The 14,000-nt window shown below is 37.4% G+C and overlaps 1 protein-coding gene across 14 annotated transcripts in view; it reads left to right on the top strand.

The window, feature by feature from the left end:
• The window catches only part of GAPVD1 (GTPase activating protein and VPS9 domains 1), a 61,404-nt gene that overhangs the window by 9,972 nt on the left and 37,432 nt on the right, over positions 1-14,000 (top strand). For all 14 annotated transcript variants that reach the window (XM_074331009.2, XM_019728581.3, XM_019728579.3 and 11 more), the window contains 2 exons: positions 11,387-11,604; positions 12,599-13,442. In XM_074331009.2, coding sequence (XP_074187110.1) covers positions 11,420-11,604; positions 12,599-13,442 — 1,029 coding nt within the window. In that variant the 5' untranslated portion in view covers positions 11,387-11,419. The remainder of the gene's footprint in view (positions 1-11,386; positions 11,605-12,598; positions 13,443-14,000) is intronic.

The raw sequence follows: 14,000 nt of genomic DNA, 5'->3' as shown, positions 1-14,000 counted from the left end.
TTCTGCCACTGCCATAGCTATTGCTGCTGCTGGAACTGCCACAGCCACCTTGGTTTTGTCATTTGGCAAAGCATTGGCCTCTATAGGAGCCGAAGCTTCTGCCTCCAAAGTTTCCTCCTTTCATGGGTCCAAAATTTGGAGATTGATTATTGTACTTGCTGAAATCATTGTAGCTCCCACCACCTCCAAAATTACTTCCATTATTACCAAGCCCATTAAAACCACCTCAATCACTGACATTCCTTCCATGACCAAAGTTGTCGTTCCCACCAAAACCACCTCCTCGATCACCATTGATTGAAGTTTCCAGAACCACTTTGCCCCCCTTTTTCTGGAGGAAGCACTAGCAGTCTCTTGCTTAGATAGAGCTTTCCCTACTGCATAGTCATGGCATTCAGTGTGGTATTTGTGAATGGCAGTCTTGTCTCCAGAGTCATGGCCATCAAAGGTGACAAAAGCAGAGTCTCTTCGTGCCACTGCCTCAGTCAGTCATGATTTCAATCACTTCAGTTTTCCCACACTGTTCAAAATCATCTCTTAGGCGATGTTCTTCAGTGTCTTCTTTAATACCACTGAAAAAAGTCTTTTCCACGGTTAAGTGGGCAGCAGGTCTTTGAGGATCTTCTGAGACAGCCCTCTGGTTCCACAACTCTCCATCCACGTTGTTGGCCTTGCCTTTATGGCTGCATCCACTCCCTCCACGGTGGCTTAGGTGACAAACCCAAAGGCTCTGGAGCGCTTGGTGTTTGGGTCTCTTATCACCACATAGTCTGTGAGGTTCCCCATTGCTCAGAAGAGTCGTCAGTAGTTTCAAAGCTCACACCTCCGGTGAAGCGTGTCCGCAGCTGTTGTGCTCTTTGGGAGACTCAGATGTGACCACGTGGGAGGGGAGACGTTAACGATGCTTACTCAGCCGCGTCCACCCACAGAAGCCTTTTATTATTTTTCTTTTTTAAATTTACTTCTCAATTACCGTTGACATATAATATTATATTAGTTTCAGGTGTACAAAACAACACAGTGATTAGACATTTATTTATATACTTCACAAAGTGGTCACCTCAATAAGTCTATTACCCATTTGACACTGTACATAGTTACTACAATATTATCGACTGCATTCCCTTGCTGTACTTTACGTCCCCTTGACTTTTTTTTTTCCAATTATAGTTGACATTCAGTATTAGTTTGTATTAGTTTCAGGTGTACAGTGTAGTGGTTACACATTTATATAATTTATGAAGTGATCCCCCCTATATGTCCAGCACCCACCTGGCACTATACAGAGTTTTTACAATATTAATGACTATATTCCCCATACTGTATTTCACATTCCCATGACTATATTGTAACTACCAATTTGTACTTCTTAATCCCTTCACCTTTTTCACCTAGCCCCCCAAACCCTCTTCCATCTGGTAACCATCAGTTTGTTCTTTGTATTTGTATCTATGAGTCTGTTTCTGTTTTGTTTGTTCCTTATTCTGTTCTTTAGATTCCACATATAAGTGAAATCACATGGTATAGCAGTGTGTCTTCAATTCCCTGTACTTGTGCCAGGAATATTTGGTACTAAGTCATTCTTCTACAGAGTTTTACTCTTGTTTCAAATGTACCAACTAAAGATATTAAAGTATCACTTGTTTCCATTTTTATCCTCATTGATATGCATTTCTTAATTGTGAGGAAATATCTTTGTGGCCCATTAATAATTATTTCAAATATATTCATTGGAAGGTTAGTAGATGTTTTCAACTTAAATTTAGTTATTGTTCTTTAATCATTTTGGAATTGAGTTAGCAGGAGCTTGGCTGATTCCTAACTGGAGCATTGCTCTTAATCATTCAGTCATTTATATATTATTTATAAATTCAAACATTTATTCAGCACCTGTTAAATATCAGTCCCTCTGCTAGGGAATGGGGCTACCAAGAGGACTATGTCTCTGTCTCAGAGAACTTGAAGTATTGTTGAGAAAACAACATTTTATTGCAAACAGTGCAAAATGCTATGTTAGAGATGAGCCCAGATGAGAAAGAATCTGAGTCAGGAGACCAGCCAGTAAAGGCTCCTGGGTTTAAGTTGAGCCTGGGTGCCTAAATGGGATTTAACTGGCCAATGAAAGGAGTGGCAAAAGATTAAATAGAAGGTATATAGAAATCTGGTCTGTGAAAACCACTTGCAGTTGTCATTAGAATGTCATGTCTCCCTAAGAATGTGGGCCCCTCAAGAGCAGACCCTACCTGTGTTGTTCATCAGTGTCTAGCACACATTGCAGGTGTTTAATAAACATTTGTTGAAGGAAATGTGGTAAATAAAACTGACTGCACTTGTCTGTCCATTTTTTGTGGAAAGAGATGAGCTCGTTATTTTTAATACCTGACAATTTTTAGATCATGTCACTTAACAAAACATTATAAAATGAGCAAGAAATTGTTCCTGTGCTAAAGGAGACAAGTCTTGTTAAGGGGGAAACACATGCAGACAAATCCTTGTAATTCAACATGATTATTTATATTCATAAAAAAATATTTGCAAGGAACAGCCATCTCTTGTGTGGATTGGTTAGATCCCCGAAAGTGGTGGGTAATATAAATCCTCAAATTAAAATTACTTGATTGATAAAACACAGGAGCTAACATTGTAGTAGGTCATCTGAAAATGGCAGTCATGTCCTTTTTTGCCCTATCACATTAATATGAATATTATATAAGTACTATGAGGGAATATGAATATTATATAAGTACTATATAATGAGCGAAAAAAATGACTGACAGTTCTGTCAAGGAGTAGTCAGCAATATATAAAAATGTTTCCTATGCTTAATCCTTGAGTTGCATCATGATTTTTCCCAAATCTTCATGCTACTTGTACTGTTATTTAATGTCTTTTTTTATGGACACACTTTAAAATATTTTTAAAGAAGCTTTATGTTGCTACCATAATGAAAGGCTAACATCTCTTACCCTAAATAGAAAGCAACTAAAATATAATAAAAACAAAACAATGTTATAAAACCTAGCTAGCTACTGTTGGCAGAAGGTGCTGAGTTTGATGCCTGCTATCCTTTAATTAAAGGAGAGATTAGCAGGTATTAGGGAAGTGTTGAAGACAAATTGGCACCTTGCTTAGATATTCTCCATGATGTAAACAGGACTGAAAGGGTTTGAAAATGGAGTAACTTTCCCTCCTGTGGTTCAGCGTTGTTTAGCGTCATAGGGGAGGAAAGGATGCAGTCTGGATGGGAGCAGTTCCCCAGAGCTTCACAGAAGGAAGAGATTTGGAGGCTGGACCTTAAAAGATAAATCTGAGTTCACTTGAAAATAGAGAGGATATGGTCCTCTTAGGCATGAGCAATAGCATCTGCAAATGTGGAAGACTTTAGGATATACCATGTTTCCCCGAAAATATTACCAGGTCTTACATTAATTTTTGCTCCAAAAGACACATTAGGGCTTATGTTTAGGGGATGTCATCCTGAAAAATCATGCTAGGGTTTATTTTCCTGTTAGGTCTTATTTTTGGGGAAACACGGTAGTATGACAACATCTGATTTGGGGGAAGTGAGGAAATGTTGGGAGATAGATAGGAAATGTAAAAAGCAGGGTTTATGAGATTAACCCCTAATAACTTTTTCTAAACTTTCACATATCCTTATAAAGTCGTTTCTTTCATAGGATTTGAGGGAATTTAGGTTATTTATTTAGTCCTGAAGTCCAACTAAACCCGACTTTGTCAGACAGTTGAAACTTTCAAAGAAAGGGGAGTTGTCCAGATACTGACTTTCATATTAATAATAGTTGAATGAGTGGGAAGATTGGAAGTGACCCTGGCCATAAATTAAAGCTGGGTGAGCCAGATACACCTGGATTTTAGTCTCAGCTTTGCCAGTTTTTAACTTGACTTTGGGCTAATTATTTAATTTCCTCAGTTTTCTCATCAGTGAAATGTGCATAAGAGCATCTACCTTTCAGGAGTTATACAAATTAAATGAGAATATCAATGTAAAGCACCTGTGCCTAGTACATAACACACCTGTAATGTGTGGGAGTTATTATTTTTATTCCTATGCACCCATATATTTTACTTTCACCAATCAATTGAAATTCTTCTCCTCAATTTCAACCATTACAATTTAGAAGGGCTTTTTAAAAAAGTTTGTTATTAAGTGGAAATTAATATAAAAACTAGTTTTTCTTAAACAATTCAGGATAGGAAACAGTTTTGCCTTCCTTCAGTTGACCAGGAATTAGTACAAAATGTAATGTAGCCATGGAAATTTTGTGTTATAAAGTTTCTGTATTTCATTCTGATCATAGTAAACTGGAAGAAAAAATATATTTTAGTGTGATAGTTTAACCATTACTGATGTTAACCAGATGTTACATCATATGATAGATGGTAATCCTTTTTCTAGATGGCAGTTTTTGGATGTTGTGATAAATTAGTGTTCAAATGTTTTTGTAAGTTTGTATACTTTTTCTTACTGAACAATGTTTGCTAAATTGGATACTTGGACTTAGAAGTTTATTATTTGTGCAATTAAAAAATTTTTTTTTTAAAGATTTTATTGGAAAGGGAACAGGACTTTATTGGGGAACAGTGTGTACTTCCAGGCCTTTTTTCCAAGTCAAGTTGTTGTCCTTTCAGTCTTAGTTGTGGAGGGCACAGCTCTGCTCCAGGTCCAGTTGCCGTTGCTAGTTGCAGGGAGCGCAGCCCACCATCCCTTGCGGGAGTCGAACCGGCAACCTTTGTGGTTGAGAGGCTGCGCTCCAACCAACTGAGCCATCCAGGAGCTCCGCAGCAGCTCAGCTCAAGGTGCTGTGTTCAATCTTAATTGCAGGGGGCGCTGCCCACCATCCCTTGCGGGACTCGAGGAATCGAACTGGCAACCTTGTGGTTGAGAGCCTACTGGCCCATGTGGGAATTGAACCGGCAGCCTTCGGAGTTAGGAGCATGGAGCTCTAACCGCCTGAGCCACAGGGCTGGTCCCTACAATTTTTTAAATAGACTTTATATTTTAGAACAGTTTAAGATTTATAGAAAAATTGAGACGATAGTATAGGGAGTTCCCATATAGCCAGCACCAAGTTGCTTCTATTATTAACATCTTCCATTACTGTGGTATATTAAAATCAGTGAAGCAGTATTGATATACTGTGATAAACTAAAGTTCATACTTTATTAAGATTTCCGTAGTGTTTACCTGGTGTCCTTTTTCTGTTCCAGGATCCCAGTCGTGATAATTTAGTAATGTGGTAATTACATGTCCTTATTTGTGTTATTTTTAACTGGATCCTCTTAAGTGAGACTCATTTTTTATTTGCAACAGATGCTTTATTCTCAGATTTCAAAGCTGTACCTCTATATGGATATTATGTTGCTAAAAATGCTCTTAAATTGAAGATAGTTGGCCTTCATTTCACTTTTAATAAGCCTTTTACCAGTGTAGGTTCCATAATGTTAGCAAGTAGTCTTCTTTAGTTATGACTTTGATATGTCCCACTTATTTTCATGGCAAGGTTCATTCTGTCAGTTCAATCATGCAATGGACCTGGAGTCTGTCTCATTGTGTCCTCGTGAAATGATAAAAATTACCCTACCTTTTAACTGACAAGAATAATGAGGTCCTACATTGTGCGAGTGAAATAGATAAGGACATTATCCCAATTTTGAAGATGAGGAAACAGAAACTTAGGTGACTGGCCACAGATCACATTGACAGTGGGTGTCAGAGCCGTTTTAAATGCCTCAGATTTTCAGACTGCAGCTTTGGTATCCTTTCCGCTGACTTATTTGAAGTAGTCTCTATATAAAATAAGAAAGTAGCCGGTGGTCTTTTCTTACTGACTCTCTTACAGAGTTATTCCTGAATTTATTAGATTAATAAAGAGATGATCCGTTTGCTTACTTGAAGTCTAGCTGTTTCTTAGAGTTTAGAACTGTTAGATACATATTAACTTGGGATGCCCTTGATTAGAAATTTTCAACACAGAAAACATGAAACATGATTCTCATCCCATAAAACATTTGAAATAAGTTGTTCTACTTTAGAGTCCTTCTCTTGAGTCACAGGAGTTTGTTCAGGGATAGTTGCTAACATTCATAGTGCATGTTTCCTCCTTGGAACTTTTCATGTATTTTCTAAGTTACACATTTCACCTTATCAGGCTATGCTTCCTCTCTGTGCTCTGTGTTACAGTAGGTATGTTTGCTTATCAGGAGTTGGCAAACCTTTTCTGTAAAGGGCCAGATAGTAAGTATTTTAGCTTTGGGGGCCATATGGACCCTGGCAACTGTTCAGCTTTGCCATTGGAACATGAAAGCAGTCATAGATCATATACAAACAAATGGGCATGACTGTTCCAATAAAACTTTATGTATACAAATAGGCAGCCAGATAAATCTGGCCCCCAGGCCATAGTTTGCCAGCCCCTACTGTGTAGCATTGTGCAAAGATACAGAACCAGTGTGTTTTACTCCTTCAACTAAAATCTCCCCACCGTGCCCTCAGTGATAAGTCTTGATAACATGAGTTGAAAAGCTTAAAATCTGATTTAACATACATAAGTGTAATTGATTTGTAGAATTGTAATAAGTGGAACCGAATTTAAGATTACAGATTTTCAAAGTCTAATTTTTAGCCATTCCAAAATGAAATGATCTAACTTAGAAAATGATCACAGGTTTCAGGAAAAACAGTTCTTGTTGTGACTGACATGAACAGAAATACAGGGCAGGCTATGTGAACACCTGGTGGTCCAGGGCAGATGTCGATGGAGCTGGCTGTCAGGGTGGAGAGCAGGAAAAGGAGGGGAAGACCCTCTTGCCAAATACAGGAGTTTTCTGGGAAACGGTTTCCATTTGACTCCTGCAGTTGTTTTGAAATAATGATCTATTAGGTATTATTATTTGTGTGTGTGGTTTATTTTTTTCAAAATGTATGAGCCAGTAGACTTGGTGCTACCTGAATTGAGCTCAGTTAACATGTTTGAGCTTCTTCTACCTGCCATCAGCTATGCCAGGACAGAGTTGAGTGATTTCTTTCCTTTAGTGTTTACCATCTAATGGGAGAGACAGACATGTAATATCATTATACTCTGGCATGTGCTACGTTATGTAAAATAGTGATCAGAGTCTGAATTTAATTTAGCTAACTAAACGGGGGGCAAAAATATAGGTCAGAGTAAATTCACGTTTTAAATCTCTTGCATTTTACCCAGTAGTTTACTGACACTTTCCTGTGTGTGATAATGAGAGGATTATACACTTATTCAATGATTTTATTTTTAAAGTATTGTTTTGTAGGGTTATTTGACAGCATTCTGACTGGCTTATTAAAGGAAGGAAAGCAATAAAGCTTATAATTCTTGAATTTGATTAAATAAAAAAGTTCTTAGCAAGTTTGTCTAGTGTTCTAGGTTTCTTTGCAAAATAAACCTAGGTTTGCAAAAATGTCTGAAGACATTTGGGACTGTTGAAGGGTTTAGAAGTGAGTTCTTTTTTAAATTAGGTGGAGCATTACTTTCAAGAGTTAATTTTTTTTAAGTGAAGCTACATTTGAAGGTTTTAATTTCTAAATTGCATAAATTGGTTCATATTTTGCTGTGACACTGGAAACTAATGTGTCCTCTCTACCTTGAACTGTATTTTGGTGGTAATTAGACTGTGAGCTCCTTGAGATTAGGGGACCTGGCTAGGCAACAGAAAAACTCAATAATATATCTGTTGAATTAAATTGTATTACAACAACAAGAAGGGCACAATTTGAGAATTTCTAAAATACTTTTTCCTATCTTTTTATTAGTAAAATTTTCTGACACAGAAACTGTTGAAGGGTAGTATGGTGATCACCATATATCTACCACCAGTAGAACAGTTTACATTTTGCTCCACTTTTAAATCTCTTGGATTTTTTTTTTCTGAGCCACGTGCAAGTAAGTTGCAAACACCCTCATACTTTAGTTCCACATACTTGAGTGTGCACCTCTTAAATATAAGGTATTCTTCTGTTTAACCACAAGGTTTCTGAGTCTTTCTTGTGGAGACCAGGGTAATAATAAGAATAGTGTATTGGCTCTATCACCTTTTACCTGCGTGGCCTGGTGCAAGTTATTTGATACCCTGACCTCAGTTTCCTTAGCTGCAAAGTACCTATGTCAGAGGAACCTTAGGACGATTAAGTTTGTAAAGGTCTTAGAACCATACCAGACACAATTTTCAGTTTATAAAGTGGTGAAGAACTACACCCACCCTTTTCCCTATTTGACAACTTCTACCTCACCTTCCCTATTTGTAGGTGTCTAAAAAAAATCTCATATTTTCTACCTCCTAAGAGCTCTGAAATTTGTCCTGTTCTTCCCATTGCTGCTGCAACATTTATTGCCTGTCAACAATTTCTTAATCTCTCATCTAGTTCCATCTCCTCCTCATCCTTTTACTTACTACCAGAATTTATATTCTCAAATACAAATTTAATTATGTTAATTTCCTATTTAAAACTCTTTCCCATCACCTACACTGCAAAGCCCACGTTTCTTCACTCGGGCTTCTGTGTACGTTCTGTCTCTGTAGCCTTATCTGTCATTATACACTCCTTCCCCACCCACCTCACTCTTAACACACACTGACTCACATGCCCCCAGTCTGGAGCAAGCCACGGGGAGTGCTCTGAGTGCACTCAGTGTCACACACCTCTGTGCCTTAGCTGGTTGGCTTCCTCTGTTTGGACTTCTGCCCCTACCTACCATCCTCTTTATCCTGGCAGATACTTGTCTTTTAAGACTGGCTGCAGGTATATAACTCCTCAGTCATTCCTTCTGTTTTGTCCCTACTCTGGATGGTACAATCTTATGGGTAGCGTAATATTCATAACATTTTCAAGCAGCCATTTGCTTGCATGTCGGCCCCATTCTACTAGATTAAAAAGTCCTTGCGGTCACACACTAGGTTTTATTCTTTTTTGTATCCCTAGTACCTAATACATTGCTTGTACCAGGCACAAAATAAATGTAGGTATTGTGTCATTCTGTGGATGAAAAAAACCCTGAGGTTCAGGGAATATATATTATGTACCGAAAGTAACAGAACTAATGGATGAAGCATACAGATCTTTAAGAGCCCCTTTCAGTACTGTTTTCATTAACTGTAATACTTCTCATAATTACATCCATTTGTTCAATGATTCTGTTCATAGTCTGTGACTTAGAGCCCCCTAGAGGATGTGAGAATTCCCTCATGGAAGTCTAGAATCATATATGCGTCTTCTGTCGACTCAGTTATTTAATAAGATTATATATGTATGTGTATGCATGTCACCATTTGTTTTGAATGTGCACAGATGTTTCTGTGACTAATAGTGAATCATCTTGGGGAAGTAGACATATTTATAGCTTTTGAGAGGAAAGCGGTATGAGGGCTCTAACCACACAGGAGATGTGGAATAACAGCTTTGCATAGTTTGCTAGGGAATTGATAAGGTACAAGGAAGTATTTTTTGAAAGCAGTTAAATTCAGATTAAATAGTAATATCTGAAATTTTCCTAGTCATCAGTAGTTCACTAAAATAAAAGAGTTTAAAATTTTCTGAAATCAAACTTAATTAAAAATAGTTAAATTTATTTCTTTAAATAAGGTAGATTTAAATATACTTTCAGCTGCTACCCTAGTGTTTAATTCTTTTTTTTGTCTTAGCACCAAAAATATTTATTTTATACATTGGAACGTGTTTTCATTGGATCCCTAGGTTGTCTTCTCTTTTAGAATCTGAATTCACTACAAATTGTATTTTATCAACTCCAAATAGATCTATTAAGGTCACTTGAATCTGATTGGCTAGGACAACTTTTTTTCCAGCTTTATTGAAATATAACATATACTTAAGGTGTATAAAGTAATGATTTGATACACATACATATTGCAAAATGTTTACCACAGTAAGGTTAGTGAAACACATCTTTCACTTCCCATAATTATTATTTTCCTGTGTTGTTATGGTAAGAACATTAAAGCTTTATTCTTTTTTTTTTTTTAATCGGGGAATATTGGGGAACAGTATGTTTCTCCAGGGCCCATCAGCTCCAGGTCCTTCAATCTGGTTGTGGAGGGTGCAGCTCAGCTCCAGGTGAACCCGCAGCCCTGTTGTTGAGATCTCACGCTCTAACCAACTGAGCCATCCGGCCACCCTAAAGCACTATTCTTACATTTTCAAGTATACAATCATAATGTTTAATTCTTAATGAGAAGTATTTTTCTAACTTAATGACTGCCTGCTATCTGGACACAACGTTGTATTCTGTTATCTGGGCCAAAGACACTTCTATTGTTGATGATACAAAACATTTGTGGTTTGGCAGGCATTCTAGATTCAAGGGTATAGCTTAAATAATACTGCTTTAAAATATGTGTGCTATTTTAATCAGTTTGTTTAGCTACTAGATAAACAAGAATTGTGTGATTTCATTCATTCCTTTGGCAAATATTTATTCAAGTCCTACTGTGAACCAGGCCCTTCGCTCAGCTCTGAAATTTCAGCCGTGAGTGAACAGACCAGACAAGCCTTAGCCCTAGTGGCCCTTACCTTTTAGTAGGGGAGCCACACTCTAAGCACGGTGAACATGCAAGTAGATATCTGTAATATAAGCTAGATGGGGACAAGTGCTTTAAAAAAAAGGCCGGAAGAGGAATAGGAAGTGATATTTTCTATTTTAGAAAGAGGTATCTGAAAAGGCCTCCCTAAATAGACATTTGAGCAGAGAATTGTGAATGAAGTAAAGGCACTAGCCTTGTCAAGATATCTGGAGGAATAGCCCTCCAGACAGAGGGATCAGCAAATGCAGAGGCTTTGGACGATGTCTAGTAGGGGAAGCGCTTGATCTGAGTGAAGTTTGAAGGCTACTGTATGCTCTGTAGAGAGCAGACTCGAGTAGTGTGTGAAAGGAAGCAGGGAGGTCAGTTAGGAAGTGGTGGTTAAGACCTTCCGGTGACAGATGATGGAGGTGGTGAGTACTCAGATTTGAGATGTATTTTGAAGCTAAGAGTCAACAGAATATGTTGATTGATTGTAATGTGAAAGAGAGCAGTCAAGGAAACTCCAGTGTTAATAAGTAGACACTGGACTTGAAGGATATACACAAGGTTTTTGCAATGTTTATCTCTGAGCAGTGGCCTTATTAGGAGCTTTTTTTTTTTTTTAGCTTATCTGTATTTACCAATTTTTCTATACTGAATCTGTAATGCTTCTATAATTAAAAAAATATAGATTATTTTAAAATTAGAGTTACCCATGCTACTAAATGGAGCTAATTCTTAATGTGTTCTATCCCTTTTGATTTTGGAAAACAATTTCAGTAACATAGAATTTTTAAATTTGTCTTTTTACTCCTAGTGATCAGCCTTTGTACCTTTTCCACATTTGAAGATGGTGAAGCTAGATATTCATACTCTGGCCCATCACCTCAAACAGGAACGCTTATATGTGAACTCTGAGAAACAGCTCATTCAGAGGCTCAATGCAGATGTACTTAAGACAGCTGAAAAGTTGTATCGTACGGCATGGATTGCTAAGCAACAGAGAATTAATTTGGATCGGCTTATCATAACCAGGTAGAGAAAAGATTTTGAAGTCTTAAATTTTATAAACCACTATGAGTCTGTGCTAACTGTAAGTACATGAATCTATTTCCAACAAAGTGCCTCGTTTAAGATAGTTTAAATCAACATTAAGGTGAGTTATTTTGTTTATTAAATCAGTTAAGCACTGTCACAGAGAATTATAACTTAAGCATTAATATTTTATACCAATTAATTTGCACCAATTTTGTATCCTTTGTACATATACAACATTTTATTGTTGTAGAGAGTAAATTATCTTGTGTTCTACATTTCTCCTAATATAATTTAATATATACATTTCCATGTTTTGCTATTATATATCTACTTTTCCATTTTAGAAACCTCATTTTTCACTGTGTGAATACCTCATTATTCTCTTATTCCAAGAAGCAGTTTTTAACTGTAATAAGAGTTGTAGTAGTGCTGAGGTATAATGTTGTGAAAAGGAGTCAGAGACAGAAGAGTACCTACTGTATGATTCCATTTATATGAAGTTCAAAGAGAGGCAGGACCGATCTGATGATAGAAATCAGAATAATGGTTCCTTTTCGGTACTTTCCTTTTTCTTTTCTTTTTAAATTTATTATTTTTTTTAATTGAGGAATATTGGGGAACAGTGTGTTTTTCCAGGACCCATCAGCTCTATGTCAAGTCGTCGTTTTCAATCTAGTTGTGGAGGGCGCAGCTCACTGGCCCAAGTGGGAATTGAACCAGTGACCTGGGTGTTATGAGCACTGCACTCTAACCACTGAGCCAACCGGCCGCCCACTTTTTGGTATTTTTCATTGAACCTGATTTAATATGAGGAATTTGTCCTTTTTGGTTTTTTTCTTTACACATTCAGATGCTGTTAGTCTAAAAGATTTTAGCAAATCCGAGTGATCTCATTCTATAATCAGCTCACATTCCATGTTACAGTATAGGATGTGTGTTATATTATTGTTGTTGTTAATTTTATTATTTGGCTTGTTTGCTCCTTTTTTAGTGCTGAAGCTTCCCCTGCTGAATGTTGCCAACATGCCAAGATTTTGGAAGATACACAGTTTGTTGATGGATACAAGCAATTGGGATTTCAGGAGACTGCTTATGGAGAATTCTTGAGTCGATTAAGGGAAAATCCTCGTCTTATTGCCTCCTCTCTGGTTGCTGGAGAGAAACTTAATCAGGAGAGCACACAAAGTGTTATTTACACAGTTTTTACCTCCCTCTATGGCAACTGCATTATGCAAGAAGATGAAAGCTACCTCCTTCAGGTTTTGCGATACTTGATTGAATTTGAACTTAAAGAAAGTGACAACCCCAGGCGACTTTTGAGGAGAGGAACCTGTGCCTTCAGCATCTTATTTAAACTTTTTTCTGAAGGACTGTTTTCTGCCAAACTTTTTCTCACAGCAACTTTACATGAGCCAATCATGCAACTGCTCGTGGAAGATGAAGACCATCTGGAAACAGATCCAAATAAGCTAATTGAGAGATTCTCCCCATCTCAACAGGAAAAACTCTTTGGAGAGAAAGGCTCAGATAGATTCAGGCAAAAGGTTCAAGAGATGGTTGATTCCAATGAGGCCAAACTAGTGACTTTGGTGAACAAGTTTATTGGTTATCTCAAACAGAACACGTACTGCTTTCCACATAGTTTGAGGTGGATCGTGTCCCAGATGTACAAAACCCTTTCCTGTGTAGACAGACTGGAAGTTGGGGAGGTCAGGGCAATGTGTACCGATCTGCTGTTGGCCTGCTTCATCTGCCCTGCAGTTGTCAATCCAGAACAGTATGGAATAATTTCTGATGCTCCGATTAATGAGGTGGCAAGATTCAATCTGATGCAGGTACGCTTTTGCTGTTTATTAATGTGGCATTCAGTCTAAAATCAGTTGATGAGACAGGGGGCGTGGGGACAGAAAATGCGATGACAGTGTTCATAGATTCTTACCATTCCTTTTCCTTAGACTGTCTTAAATATTTGCTGCTTAAGACACAAAAACGGTCATATTGGGATTTAAAAAATACTGTTGTCATAAAACATTTTACATTAGTTTTTAAATGGAGTCCTCACAAACATGAATGTATAGTTGATTAGATTTTCTAGAACAAGCCCACCATCACCTTCCCAGGATTTCAAAATCCAGAATGATTGAAAACAGAGAGTCTTTTGTTCTTCATTTGGTGGCAAAACCTAACCTGAACTAACATGAGCCTCTTTATAATTTTTCGTTATTCCATTTAGTGTTGATGAGAACTTACGTTTTACTGCAGAAATGTAAATGTGTTTGGTTACAGGATGCTACCCTACATCCTGGACATCTTACACATATGCACTAACCAACGTTTTTAAAATCTCCAAATTTTGAAATATGAAACTCTTCTAGACCTGAGAGTTTCAGAAA

The sequence above is a fragment of the Rhinolophus sinicus genome, chromosome 16, assembly GCF_057876585.1.
Source record: "Rhinolophus sinicus isolate RSI-liver-muscle chromosome 16, RSI-T2T, whole genome shotgun sequence".
Classification (NCBI taxonomy): domain Eukaryota; kingdom Metazoa; phylum Chordata; class Mammalia; order Chiroptera; family Rhinolophidae; genus Rhinolophus; species Rhinolophus sinicus.
Note: the sequence above shows the minus strand (reverse complement) of the source record. Positions and strands in the feature narration are given on the sequence as shown.